The following is a 14,197-nucleotide window of genomic DNA, read 5'->3' on the forward strand; positions in this document are numbered from 1 at the left end:
GCGCGCCAAGCACGACACATATCGCGCGCCTGTACCGCGCGGTATCTATTTGGCATTCACGCTCACGAGACTCACACTGTTGTGACGGTAGAGCGCGGCAGCCGCTACGCACAGCACAGCATTCACGACTGAATCACAATATCGTCATGAATAGCCAGCAGCAAATTCTTCCACCACATGGTCACATACGCACCAACGAGTCCTCTAGAGCTGCGTTGCGCTCACGAAGCGCAAAGCCAAGCATCCGAGATGAGCCGATCGATGAAGTTCATATATTGACTCATCGACTCGTGCCGAGGGATTCCGGAGCGGCCCGAAGAAGCTTACATGCTACATGACTGGCACCGCCGCCAGCGATTGCGCAAGCTGATGAAACACAAGACAGTCTGCTGAGCCCAGACTGTCCTTTTCGCGATCCTTCACCCTACCCTGCAGATCGGCCGCATCCAGCAAGGCTCAAGCCTGGATGGCCACTGCAATCGGATTGCGATGGAGGAGCAGTGTCAGAGCTGATGGATGACGCGTCGTTGGGCAGCAGGTTCATGATCACTCACTCAGGCTGCCGACAAACGTGAGAATCAGGCGCTGACGAAGCTCCACAATATCTTCTGGAACGAGGAAGATGAGCGCACCTAGCTTGCGTGCAATCGAGATGGCCAGCTTGGCGTTGAGCCTCTGCTCTTCTTCCGTCCTACCAGGTGTCACGAGAGACGAATCGACGATGCCTTTCCTTAAGCCGTCGAGCAGGTCGAGAAGGAAGTGTGCCGACCTGAGACTGGGGTCTTTGAAGCTCCTAATGGTGCTCGACTTGCCAGAGGACTTGACGACGTTGTTTGCCCAGGCAACCATGTCAGAGTCGCTGACCCCTCGTCCTCCCTTGCCCAAGCTCGAGAGCGTCTTGGTGATGTTGAGGCGCATAAGCTGCCAGACGAGTCCCAATGTCAACGTCTTCGTTCCATCGACAATGTCAGCTCCCTGGATGCCGACGATGTGCATGTTGCTTGCTTTGGCGAGGTCGACCGCGTAATTTGTGTTCTCGACAGCTTTGAAGCGACTAAGCTCCTGGCCCTCCTTGGGCTTCGATACGCGCCTCCACTGCACGCTCCCGGGCAACACTTTATCGAACGCTTGCAGAATGACGCTGCCATCGCGCAAATCCTCAAACAGATTGTAGACGCCCGGGTCAACGTCCAGACTGTTGAGCCACAAGGTGAAGACACGAGCTTCGCGTTCGCCTTCGGCGTCAAAGTCTTCAATTTCGATAGGCGGAGGGGTCTCCAAAGCTTCCAAGCATGGCCAAGTGTTGAAGAGCACCGCCACGAACGCTAGATTGAGCTTTGGATTGCCCGCTACCATGGAGCCCGGGGTCAGATACTTCCGGCAGCCAATAGCGTCGGCGCGTTGCAGTACCTGTATTTGCGGGATCGCTAAATTGTTGGGATCAATGCAGAATGCATGAGCTTGACTGTGTACTCACAAGCTCAGCCCTTTGCAATAGGTCCTTCTGCTGCAATGGGGCGCGATCACAGACATCCGGCTTGAGTTGAGACAACAGGACAGTGTAATTCTCTCCATCGCTGACGTCCTTGCTAAAATTGCCGACTCTGCTCGCAACGCGGGATTGCAGATTAGTGTCGGGGCTGTAAAGTCTGAGCTGCAAGTTCTACTCGCCTTCTGTGCCAATTCGCTGCTTTGAGGTGGTAGTTGAACCAGCGCAGCAGAATTTGATCTGGCGGCAACCGAAGGAAGTCCTCCAGACTCTCGCCGTCATCAAGCAAACGGTACAATTCCGGGTGATTCTTCAAGTCGATCTTACTCAGTAGACCTCTACGGATGATTTGCCAGATCAGGCCCATGATCAGATGCTCTCTCCCGTCAATGATGTCTTGAGCCCCAACATTTACCACGCTGCAGCCAATAGCTTTGGCGGAAGTGATGACTATATTGTTGTTCTCGGTCATTTGGAAAGCGTTGGGTCCCTTGCCAGCCTTGCCAGTGTTCAAAACACGCTCATCGATCGTCTCGGGCACGGCATCATTGATGAGCTTGCACAGTATCAGACCATCTGTCAAGAGGCCGGAGGTCGAAGGAGGTGAATTGGTATGGGAAAACCCCAAACTCCGGAGGCGGAGCAAGCTCACCTTTGGCATCATCGAAGAGTTGAAATGTGCCGGTGGGGATGGGAAGACGGTTTCCGACAACAGCATCTCCGGCGAGTGACTAGGGCAGGCATACTCAAACGAGTCAGCGTCGCTCTCGCACTTCCTCGCACCAAGCGCATGCGCAAGTCGCTGCAAGCTCAAGCTCAAGCTCAAGCTCTCTCTTCGCAGCAAGTTCGCCTCCCCTGTTCTTTCGCTTAATGAGCCTGGGCTACGCAGCACTCACCGAATTGATGTGCCGCGTGAATTCCGTTCGCTCATCTTCGTTGATGGTGTGCTGGACGCTCGCATTGGATCCCTTGACAAACACCTTGCCCTTAGTGACTGCGCCCGCACCCGCATTCCTTCCAGCACGCAGCTTGGCAAGTAGCTGTCCGAGAAGCACAGTAGCAAGGTCAGTAGACACGGCGAAGGCGAGAAAGGAGCTGAAATGCCGTGCTTGCAAGTGCTCAGCACTCACATCGACGTAGTCGTCCAGCTCGACCCTACCGCTCGAATCGACGTCCACCTCTTTCAGAGTTTCTCTCGCTTGATCATAGCTCGCCTCTCCAGCATCTGCGATGGCTTTCATCACGTCCTGCTTCGGAACGCTACCCTTCTCCTCGACGTCGATAGCCCTGAAACGAGAGATGAGACCCATCATCTCCTCCTGGGAGCTGCGCGGTGCACGGAGCATCAACGTGGAAGAATGCATGCAAAGCGGTCAGCGCCACAAAGCAGGTCGGTACTGCCCGCCATCCGCGTGCCATCTACGTACAATTGGGGATACTTGCGCTGCAGCTTAATTGCCTCCATCTTGGATATGCCGCTTTCGAGTAGGATTGTGGGGCGGCAGCAGGGGAAAGAGGCGTGTCACACGTAGCGCCCAGTCTTCCGTTCGTAAATATCGAGGTATCTCCTGATCTGATCTGCTCGGCAATCGTGAGGGCGAACACCGAGAAGAGGCCGCCGATGGGTGCGTGTAGGTATGGGGAGGTGAGGAATCACGAATTGCAATCACAAAGCCAAGCAAGATGTGGTAACGAGTCTCGAGTGGGGTGACAAGTAGCACCGCTAAATGGAGTGTTGAGTTAGAGTACAGCATTTACTCGTGACCTCACAACTCTTGACTGTTGTACCTTCTGCTCACGGGCCATCCCAGCTGGATGCCGCCCGCGCGGCATTCGTGGGCGTTCGCGCGAATGCCATAGATTCACGATTTGGCTTGGCCGGCTTGTCCATGCAACGCCGCGCACCGCCCTGCGCTGCGATCGACTGCGCGCGCGAGCACGCGGAGATACGCAATGTCTCTGACGTCTTGCGCGCAGCCACGCGCCCCGCCAGTCTGCTTGACAGCATGTCGTCTGCGCAGCACGCAGCACGCGGCATGCGGCATCGGTCGATCGCTCAACATAAGTGCGAAGTACTGTGCTGCGCCAAACTTCATGGTTGTATGTGTGGCTGTGCGAGGAGCAGCCAAGGTTGCGCTACTTTTCAATCGCAAGCAGAGCATCGAGGACGTGCCGGGCGACGAATCGTGTTTCATGACAGGACTAGGATTCGCAACGACAGGCACAAACGCGGATCGTCGCAGGCTCAAGAAGCGTGGACTCCGTGCCAATCTACTCGAGACAATTTCGAGCTCCTAGCTCTGAGCACAGCGATTAAGGCGGTCGATTGGGGGAGGAGGGGCGAGGCGCGGAAGGACTGTTGATACAAGGAGAGTGCGGGGAGCGTATGTCGTTAGGAGCGCGAATCGATGGTGGATGGTGGGAAGCAGATGCAAAGGGAGTCTCGCTTGAATTGTCGAGACTGGCTGGTAGGTAATGCTGCTATGCTGCCGCCACCTTGGGTTGCCCGGTGGATCTTTGACGGGAATGACAGCAAGAAAGAAATGTGAGTAATGACCAGCACATCTGTCACCTGCACGGAAATGGTAACTCACTCGATGATCTGCAGCACGTATTGCTTCTCGTCCACAAATTGCTCGTCTGTCACAGGCGAGCCGGACACGTGAGTCGGACGCTCAATTTACGTTCCCAAACGCTTGACTAGGCGCACGCACCGTCTTTGTCGTTGTGGAAATTGGTCAGATATTGCACCAGCCGCTCCCTATTGCGACGCAAGATGTTCTCGATGACGGGCGGCTTCTTTGGATTTGCCACGAAGACCTGTGAGTGGTAGCAAGCGAGTAAGTGATCGATCCCGCTTGCCCGCTTCGGCAGAGTGGCTGCCTTTCGTCTCACCTTGAAGACGTGGAAAGCCTCGAACTGAATGTTCTTCGACTTGTCCTTGAGCAGATTCATCATATCCTTCAGGTTGTCCTCTGATGCAATGTACTTTGTCATGACGTTGAAATTTGTCCTGTCCAGCAAAATCTCGCCCAAGAGCTTCAGAGACTGCCGCTTTGTGACGTAATTTGGCGAATGCAAGAGACCCTTGTACATTGAAAAGAACTAGTGATGACCAGAGGGTACGCGCTAGCAATCAGCTGAATACTCTGTCATCCCCTCCAAGCTTTGCAGACTGACCTTGTCATAATTGTTCTCCAGATACTCTGCAACCATCGCTTTGTGTCGTGTGAGCGTTTCCTAGCGTTTTTTGGGCGAAAGTATAAGTCAGTGTGGGTGCACTTGGCTTACGTCATGGGCAGGCGCACGAACTTTGAAATTGGCAAAGGCATCGCAAGACACGCCGAAGGTGGTCTTCTCGATGTGATCGGGGAAAGTATAGAACCTAGCGGCAGAGCCCAGCGCGGTTCGGAGAGTCAGCAGCAGCGTCTTGTAGAGACACGAATCAAGCACTGACTTCTCTGAATACAGCAAAGTCTTTGCCAGCACCTCATGCCTCAGCATCTCCCTCAAAATCATACCAGTATTCAAAGCAACATCTGGATTCTCATATCTGGCAGCAAGGGAGTGCGCGCACGTCGTCAGAGCGGAGTGTCGGGAAGCCTGTATGATGACGAGCCTGGCTCACCCTTTCAGCGCGCTGAAGATCACTTCTGGCTTGGTAGCCAAGTACTCTACAGTGGGCCACCTGCTCCCGATCTGACGCCTCAAAAGATTATTGAAAATTTGCGAGACGTCCTTCTTAGCCTATAGCGTGCAAGACGACGATGCACAGGGCTGAGGGTGAGCGCGCGCAGAGCGCCAGCTGAGGAGCGAGCGACCTTATGTACTCACCTCAAACTCGAACCTCCAAATGTTGATCACCAAGAGCTGGAGCACATCGTTGTTGTAGACCTCTTGCGCGAGCTGAGCTACTTGCTCTGGCTGGGGCTCATTCTCTTCACGTCCCCGACGGTGCAGTCAGCTAACGTTGGGACAGCAGACGCGCAAAGCACACTGCCATCATGTCACTCACCTCCGTCGCCGAAAAGTATCGCTTTGATGTGGAAGAGATTCTTGGACACATCCTCGCCAGCCTGTTGGCACCCAGACAGAGTATTTAGCATCACCCGGGAAGCGCCAAGGCCGATGAGGGAGGTGGCCGCCGACACTTCTCGCCGTAGCCGCAGCAGTGCCGGGCCAAATGCGCCCAGCGCTATCAGCACTCACCTTTCGTTTGCTCTCCACATTGCTGCCCGCACTGGCCGTCTCTAATCTCCCTATGGATTCTCGCAGGTGGCGCACCAACTCCCCCGGTGTCCTTTGTTTGCTTTTGAATATGAAGTTCATCACTTCCCAAGGCGCTATACCGCCTCCGCTTATTGCCACTGTCTGTACGAACTTGGTCCGCTGCGAGCTGGCAACGTGATCGATCTCGAGCGGTGTGCTCCAATTTGCGAATGAGTTCGCGCTTGGCCGACAAGATCCTGGGCCGTAAGATAGGACCGATACGCCCTCGAACAGTAGCGCCTCTGGCGAACGAGGGAGACTGACAGACACCAGATGTCCAGCAGATTGCGTAGAGCTCCTTGCTTGGCTGGCGGTTCTTGAGAGTGTAGGTGGGGCTTGGGCGAGCCTGGCACTTGCAGTGCCTTTTGCCTCCTTCTTCGAGTGTAAGTATAAGCTTCAAAGCGCTGAGCCTGAAGAGCAATGCGTGAGTGTTAAAAGTGTGTGGCGAAGCGATTAGAGCGCATAGCGTGGAGATCAGGATCCACGATGACTCCTGCTGATGTGTAGTGTATGAACCTTGTTGTCTTGTCCAGCCGCCCAAAGGCTCACTCACACTTGCATGCTGTGCTCGCGCGTGAGCAGCGCGCTCGCTGCCCCTGAGGCCTGCATGATGAATGACCGCGGCAGGAAAGCGGCCGCCTCCCTCCATGCAGCATGCATCATCATGACCCGCGCACCCGCCGTCGCAGCGTGACCCTCGCTCGCGCTTGCCTCGCACCTATTCAATTATACATCAAGCTTTGTCCGCGGCCGCATCCGCGCGCGAGCAGGCGGGCAACAGCTAGCCTGCTGTTGGGCGCCACAGAGCGTGTTTCATCACGTGAGATTCTGCACAGCCTCGTTTCGGGGTTACGCTTTCTGTTAAAAACTCAGCGCCGCCGCCAGGGGAGCCTCCTAATTCACCTTGACTCTGACTCGAGACTCAAACTCCAACTCGATAGTCAAGGGTCATCGCGACTGTGGCGGACTCGTGACTCGTGAATGTGTGGTTGTCCACTATGATATACGCTCTGCGAAACCTCATCCAGTCACCAGTGACTTGACGGTCCGCCGTTCGCCTTGCTGACGTCACAGCCGCGGGTCTGGAGTCAAGTCCTGAGTGTAGCGCTCATGGACTGAGTGAGGGATTCGCAGGAATCTGTAGAGTCAATCATTGCGCTTCCTCTCTCCGCGAAGGATTCGCAACGCCAGCCAAAAAAAAGCGAATGCAGGAATAAGACCGCCTCTCGTGTCTTCGCACCTTGCATCAACGCCGTGGTCAAAGATGTGGACAGCGGGCGTACACGGTCACAATCACACGCAATCCCTCACCTAGAATTGTCTGCAGATGCGAGTCGCTTCGCATTCAGCATTGCACTCGCTCCCTCTTCCTTCCGAAGAGTCTCGCGAGTCAGACCTGCAGTGCGCAGCACACCCTTCCTTTGTGTCGTAGCGGATTCTGTCGTGTTATACCATCCGACTGGGCGAGGCGCTCGCGTCTGCCTCGATCATGGGCGCCTGCTGCACGGAAAGTCATCCTGACGACCCGTCAGCTTCCACAACATGGCCTCATTCGTCGGCTACGAGCAGATCGTCATCAGTGTCGATATCTGATCAGCGTCTCAAACGGCTGGCATGCTCATACAGGAATTTCAATGTACTACGCGCGCTAGTTTGCTAATTTGTTTGTGGATGGCGAGCACAAAAGACGCTCTGACGCTTCGAGAAGCCAGATGGTGCTGTATAGAAAGAACCATCGGGGCTCAATAGAGACTGCAGTGGTACTTAGATCAATGTTCCGCGCTATCGAAGAATGGGATCTCAGACTGCACGTGCTCTGCGTGCCGGCTGGTGTTGCCACCATCGATCACAACATTTACTGCGACACCCGGGACCACGTCTCTGCAGTACAGGTGTTCGACCAGGTCTGAGCACGTACGGATGGTACCATTCTCACGAACATGATGGCAACGTTCTGTGCGCATCGATGGTTCATAGGTCAACTATAAAGCGCACGCTTGACCCAAGGCGTGCGCATACGGTGACGGTAGTGCGGCATGCACGGACAGTCACACATGCTGACATGCAGTCACAAGTCTTCAGCCTGCATCTCGAGGTGCAGTAGTGCGTTGTACATTCACAAACTTGTACGAAGAGGCCTATGTGTGCTGTGAAGGTCTGCGGCACATAGTCTTGACGCATCCAGCGACACCCAGTGACCCACAGTCTCGGCAAGGTGCCAAGAGGTCCCACTGCCTTTGGCGCGCCAAACCGCATAGCATTCGCCCTCCAATATTCTCAGCAGTGAGTAGCGTTGCTGAGACGCATCGTGTGTATCTCCTCGCAAACAGCCATCAAGAATCGCCGCTTTCAAGGAGATACGCTGGTCAGCACATAACGGCATGGCGGACGTCAATGCAAGCCCTCGTGTCAAGCTATCACTAACAAAGACCTTGCTAAGCTTGCTCGTCTCCAGTAATTGTGACACCTTCCGGGACCCAACAGCTGCAAAGAAGGGCTCGTCTGATAAGTGCAGAGGGATCAGAACTCCAAAGCTTCCTTCATGGCTCGCCGCACCAGATCGTCCTTCTGCACACCAAAGTTCGGACTGGATCGCGATGCGCTAAGATCGTCCGCCGGGTACTGTATGTAAGAAACATGCAGTGAGCATAAAGTGCTGCACTTTGACGCACAAGCAAGATCTTGCCGCACGCTGTACCGGTACGGTACATACATCCATTCACGGTTCTTGTACGCGCTTGCACTGCACTAGTAGTTGTAGAACTACTACTCGTGGCTATGGCTCTCAGCACGACTCCCAGACCACATGCTTGTTGTTGAGCGCAAGAAGAGGCGAGACAAAGGTAACGAATGGTGTCATTGTTCGATGCCCGGTGTCCGCTGATGTGCTGTTATCACCTATTCGGACAAAGCATGCTCGAACCAAGCCACATCGGAACACTGCAGTGCTCTGACCACCGCTCTGCACTCAGACTTGTATGTACCATAACACACGTTCTTTGAAAAAGCGGCTAAATCTAGCGTGTCTCATGGCGCCGATCTCCGTCGTCTCGGAATCCCTGTTCGCTAATTGTGGGATTAGAAACCGATTCCTTCCGCTTGCAATGACGAGTGAGTCTTCCATGGCAATCAGAGAACAGTAAGTGCTGGTCAACGTTGATAAGGTCGTGGATGCGCTTAAGACGTCCAGCTGCATTGCTTTGTCTGTGAGTGCTGTTCTTTGCTAGCTGCGCGGTCGCTCGGTCGGACGCGATCAGATTGTTCACTGCCGGGCAAGCTGCTTTCTGGAGTCATATGAAACCCTGCGTTGCGTTGGGCTAAGCATGCGGTCACTCCGCACGACCCACCTATATTGGCGACTGGCTGCGACGATGAAGCAGATGCCCAAGGCCTGAGGATGGTCCTCCAATTCGAACCTCGGACAGGTTCCGCCCACGGACCGGCAATCACGAATTGGGGCACGTAGGGCATGCAACGCTTTGATCGCTTGTGCCGCAATGCCGCTGCGCGTGTGATGCGTTCCTGCGAACCAGCTTGGGACGTGGCGCGACATTCGTAATTTACGCTTCCGGTGTGGACCACGGCGATGGGGTCCTCCCTCGACAAGGGAGAGTTGCGCATGCGCCAATTCCCATCGGCGGTCCCTGCTCAGGTAGCGCACAGGCCAAATGTAGAAGCGCACCGATCCTATCTCACGAAGCGGTGCGCCGACACCTTAATGCGGATGGAGGGACTTCCATGGGAACAGCCTTTATGCGCCGCTTTGGCGCAGGTCTCTGCTATGACATATAGGCGTGTGTGGATGTGTGTGTAGGTGTCAAACCTCGGATCGAACGCAACAGAATTAGCCGACTTGCATTCTCCACCACGGATTTCAAGATTGTCTGCTCGGTCGTTTGTAGGGACGGCGCGTCTGCCTCTCGGGGCTTGGCGTACTGTGCAACTGTAATGCGCTTTGCACAGCCTGCTCGATAAGCTGAATTAGCATCTTGATGATGAAACGCTCCCAGCCGGAGCTCGGGCCACAGGACTTCAGAGCGACATGGTACGCGTCGAATCACGAATGCTACACAGTGTCCATGCTGCTCGTCTGGGCTCGTGATTCGCCGCTTTGAGGCGGTGATCGATCGTGCAATCAACGTTGAAGCAGCATTTTTGCGTATCGTACGTAGCCACCTGCCGGCCCACGGTGGGTGAGCGTTTTCACCTGCGCTGGCTGTGCCGTACTGTCCGTCCAGTATTCCGCTGCTCGAGGTCGCAGCTAGATGCGAACAGAAGCGTTCAGCTGTTCGCATCACACCTCTCGTCAAACTCAGACTGATGACTTGTTGTTGGTCTCAAATCGGAGACGCAAATCACCAACTTGAATGCGCATACATGACTTGGCTTTCGAGGCGCCGATCGAGCACAATCCTGTGGAGCGGTGAAGCCTCGTCGCTCGATAGCTATGACTCTCGGCGCTGTGATGAAATGCATGATTTCAAGCTACGGGACCACGCTTGCGAGATGAGCTGACTCACGACTGGCACGCGCGCCGAATAGCGAAGGCCTAGACACCTAGGCGCGTGCCTAACCGTTGGCGAGCAGGGATCGTTGTGGATCGATCGGTCGGGATATTGCTGCGCACTTGACTCATTCACTCGAGACTGTGACTGTACTCCGCTCCCGCTTCCCGTCGCTTGTCTGACCGTGCGGTGCATGTGGTCACAGTCAATGTGCGTGCTATCCAGCGGGTCAAGCGTGTTGTTGTGCTGCGACGAGCGATTGCATACCGTTTCATGCAGCCAGTGCGCAGGCTGTGCAGATGGCGCGGAACGCTGGGCAGTACGCAGACCCACAATCACACTCCTGTGCTACAGTACATGTGTCTGATGCTGCCTACGTTCTTGCGCACCAACCTCGCATGACTTGCTGGATCCAGTGTGCATCACAGCGAACCGCGACTGACCCGGCAGAACGGAGCAGACAGGCTCACAGGCAATCGAGAAACAGACCCTTCGATGGACAGTAACGAGCCGGTCCACCTGCATTGGCGCGATCTCACCCGTCCCGCAGACAGAGGCATGCATGTATTGGTACAACGACTGTACAGCACAGTACAGGACCACTCAGTGACTGCAGTGCAGCACTTCCACCCGGCCCAACCTCGCACGTTTATGATTGCAAGCAGCCCACAAATGCCCAGCTTTGTTCGAGGCGGATGAGCTTTTTTTTTCGCAGCGGGGTTCGGCCGTTGGTGGCGGTCAAGCGCGACGACATGCACATGACAGAGTCAAGAGGACGGTGAGAGGTGAGGTGAGGCGAGTACGTGACCGTGCGTGACGATGCAACGGTCTCAAGCTTTGTCTCTCTTCGCTTCGCGTCTTGCAAACACCGCACGCACGTCGAACGTGACGCTCATCAACATCCTTTATACCTCTACTTCTGCACGTACGACTCTTAACGATCCAATCTCACGAAACAAAGCACGAATATCTTAGCGAGACTTTCAACTCTTGCAAACGCAACGGACAGTCCCAGCTAGCTAGCTAGTCAACTGCGATCTAGACTATCTCTCTGCTCCTGCCCGCACGACAATTACGCCACTATCAAACGACCACCTAGCTCACACGATCAAATTCCAGCTCTGGAGTTTTCCGTTTGACAATCGCCCAAAGACGCCAACGAATCCTTCGCTTTGGCAATCCAGGCGCTCCAGACAGTCGTGCCTGCTAGATTAACGAAATATGTGAGTAGCTGCGCTTTGTGGATCCGCCAATTGTACCTTGCGCTGGAAAGTGCCCATACGGTGGTTGTTTGGTGAGCCAGCTTTCCGTGTCCATGCTTTCGATCGACGTCGACAGGAGCTCTCCCGATCGGGGGGCCAGCTCCTGTCAGGTCATGTGAAGGCACGTTCCCCTTCGCTGAGCCTTTTTCCGGCCTAGCCATCAAGGTGAAGGTGAATATTAGCGGGAAAGGGCAGCGCACAGAGTGGACATGAATCATCATCTCAACTCCTCTGATGAAGGCAATCATTATCAGGCGATTAGTATCATATCGGGTCGGCTCACATGAGGTACAGGAGGGTACGTGCCTCATTGTTGGGCGCCTCATTTGGTTACATTATTGGATGTTGCTGGGTCGGATGCTCATCGTCCGCGCTATGCTGCGATGCTCCATGCGGAACCTAAAGCTGGCTTTCAGCATCCAATCTCTCGTTGCCGCTCAGAGTCGGAAATTGAAGCGAAAGCTGCTATGAATGGACCATACATTCATGAGTCTGCCATGGGTCACTCACAGTGTCGCCTCACCAACACGTGCACTGCGCCCCTTCAAGTGCAGCACTTAAGCTCATTGGTGCTGCGCAACAAGATGCTTCGAGAACTTGCACAGCGCGCATCGCTCCTTTGCCTGCCTTGCCTGCCTTGCCTGCTCTCCCTTGGGTGGCTTGCGGCGTCTTGACATTCACGTCGCTGAGACGTTGGGCTGACAAGAACCCTTACCATGATCCCCATCCCTGACTGGTAGCAACGACATACTCGGCGTGCTACGTCAGTCTTTCAACTCGCCAAGAAGAACGAGCAGCTGTACCCTTGCCACATACACCTGAGCGCAATCTTCAGCCTGTCAGCACAAGCCCCTGATCCTGCTGCAGCGCTCGAGCCGCTTGCCGTAGATAGACTCTTCGAGCGCCCCCCTACTTTAACGTCTTCGAAGCCCTCCCGCCTAGACGACCACTCTGCTGCCAATTCCCTCTCGCTCTTGGATCGCGCAGCAACCGATCGCGCATGTCCATCTGAAAGGCCAAGCACGAGCCCAATATCCGCTTACAGCACTAAACCCAAGGTCATCTTCCCACCTCATTTCGGCATACTTATTGGTCACGCGACGCAGCGAGAAGCAATACATCTTAGGAGCCCCACGTTGCGCGCATATTATTCGCCTTTCATCCCGACTCTGCATGAGCCCCAGTGCAGCTGGAAGGTAATCTCAATAAACCGCCATCTCGACGTTCCCCATATTTGCCCATTCTTTGAACCCTAAAGGCACTGCACCCGTTCGCCATGATGGACGAGAGCTATTTCGCAGGACTACCTGCTCAGGCTTCAAATAGCGGACTGTTCCGACTCTCACCGTCGTCCTCCTACGGCCAAGATCAACACGACTTCCCCTTTCAAAGCACATCCTCATCGGTCCTTCACGGCGACGGTCACCCTCCATTCATCTTCGACGTTCAAAGCGACGCTAAGCATCAGCGAGGCGAGACATCAGGCAACGCCTTGGCATCAAGCACACCTCTTTTCGTGGGCGAGGATCTGGACGTAGACGACGAAGACGCCCGATTCGACAGTCTAGGCCTTCCCAAACGTAAGAGAGCTCTGCAGCGTCTATCTTTAGCATCCTCAATCGCCAGCTCCGTCCCTTCGACGGCGCCATCAGAGACGGACCTGTCGGAGTATAACGAAGGCGAGGCCGGGGTCAAGGAGCGAAGGACCGTCGATTTCGACGACACGACCGTCGGTCGCAGCTCCGGTCGCTTGCCTGACCTAGTCCACTCTCGCTCAAACTCTACCATGAGAGAGGGTCCGACTGCGACATCCGTCTTTACAGCCTTCAACCTCTCCGATTTTATCTCTGACGGTGCCGCTGGCGAGGACGACTCGGCCTCACCGTTAGCTTCCGCTGCCCCATCGTCGTTTGGTCACAGGATTGTTGACGACAAACAACTTCACCCTCAATCCTTGACTGCTTCCAGCTTCACCACACCTCAACGTCCCGGCATGCACCGTGACTGGTCGTCCCTGTCTGCGAGCGACGCTTGCTCTGAAGACGGCCTCGAGAGACTCCGTGTCCCTGCATCACCCTACTCGCCCACAAGACTAAGCAACAGCTCCTCATCATCTTTGGCCACGTCTCACAATGCAGCTCTGGACCTTGCAACCGCTTCTACCGCCAGCATGCAGCTGTCCTCGCCCATGATGCCCAACCACGTCTCCCTCGCACCAGCAGGTCACCACTTGTATCAGACGCCCCACGGTCACGTGCCCGCGAACAATGGACTGGGTTTGTCATCACGGGATGGTGTCAACACCGCTGGGGACATGCAACGGTCCATGTCAAATCCCCACGTCAACGCCGGCAACGCTTCGGGTCAGTCACTGACAGCCTGCAATCCAGCGCACATCAGCCCCGCAAATATGGCGCAGCAACAAGGCATCTGTGTAGGCAACTCGCCCTCCGCTCAGCACTACTATCCCAGTATCAGCAGTGGAACAAGTGGAGTCACCTCGCCAGTAACACTGGAGCACAGTGGTCTCGTCTACTACCCGAGCAGTACGCCGATCACACCGACCTCGCCGTTCCGCGGCAATGAAGAGGATCTCTGGAGTGCTGCGCCATGCGAGACTCCTGCGTCGGAGATGGCGCACGCAGAGATTGGTCAGCCGATGTTGTTTTCAC

The 14,197-nt window shown here is 55.2% G+C and overlaps 4 protein-coding genes across 4 annotated transcripts; all 4 read right to left on the reverse strand.

Moving 5' to 3' along the window:
* Positions 1–151: 151 nt before the first annotated feature.
* Positions 152–3,269, reverse strand: IE81DRAFT_320555 (hypothetical protein). Its single transcript, XM_025513068.1, has 8 exons — positions 2,917–3,269; positions 2,620–2,815; positions 2,386–2,529; positions 2,142–2,220; positions 1,672–2,065; positions 1,478–1,604; positions 555–1,410; positions 152–473 (listed from the first exon to the last, which is right to left on the reverse strand). Exons 1-8 carry the CDS (start codon positions 2,952–2,954, stop codon positions 457–459), a joined length of 1,851 nt encoding a protein of 616 aa, XP_025372126.1. The 5' UTR covers positions 2,955–3,269; the 3' UTR covers positions 152–456.
* A 285-nt stretch (positions 3,270–3,554) lies between these two features.
* Positions 3,555–6,268, reverse strand: IE81DRAFT_309632 (Mo25-like protein). The gene is made up of 11 exons (XM_025512401.1): positions 5,699–6,268; positions 5,505–5,565; positions 5,324–5,427; positions 5,118–5,236; positions 4,947–5,042; positions 4,802–4,874; positions 4,670–4,729; positions 4,385–4,594; positions 4,204–4,309; positions 4,084–4,129; positions 3,555–4,004 (listed from the first exon to the last, which is right to left on the reverse strand). Exons 1-11 carry the CDS (start codon positions 5,816–5,818, stop codon positions 3,971–3,973), a joined length of 1,029 nt encoding a protein of 342 aa, XP_025372127.1. The 5' UTR covers positions 5,819–6,268; the 3' UTR covers positions 3,555–3,970.
* Positions 6,269–8,615: 2,347 nt separating this feature from the next.
* On the reverse strand, positions 8,616–9,458 carry IE81DRAFT_224100 (hypothetical protein). Its single transcript, XM_025511070.1, has 2 exons — positions 9,106–9,458; positions 8,616–9,035 (listed from the first exon to the last, which is right to left on the reverse strand). The coding sequence occupies exons 1-2, from the start codon at positions 9,377–9,379 to the stop codon at positions 8,776–8,778; spliced, it is 534 nt and encodes a 177-aa protein (XP_025372128.1). The 5' UTR covers positions 9,380–9,458; the 3' UTR covers positions 8,616–8,775.
* A 1,750-nt stretch (positions 9,459–11,208) lies between these two features.
* On the reverse strand, positions 11,209–11,960 carry IE81DRAFT_224115 (hypothetical protein). Its single transcript, XM_025511071.1, has one exon. It carries the CDS (start codon positions 11,849–11,851, stop codon positions 11,372–11,374), a length of 480 nt encoding a protein of 159 aa, XP_025372129.1. The 5' UTR covers positions 11,852–11,960; the 3' UTR covers positions 11,209–11,371.
* Positions 11,961–14,197: the final 2,237 nt, after the last annotated feature.

Source organism: Ceraceosorus guamensis, assembly GCF_003144195.1.
Source record: "Ceraceosorus guamensis strain MCA 4658 unplaced genomic scaffold IE81scaffold_7, whole genome shotgun sequence".
Lineage (NCBI taxonomy): Eukaryota > Fungi > Basidiomycota > Exobasidiomycetes > Ceraceosorales > Ceraceosoraceae > Ceraceosorus > Ceraceosorus guamensis.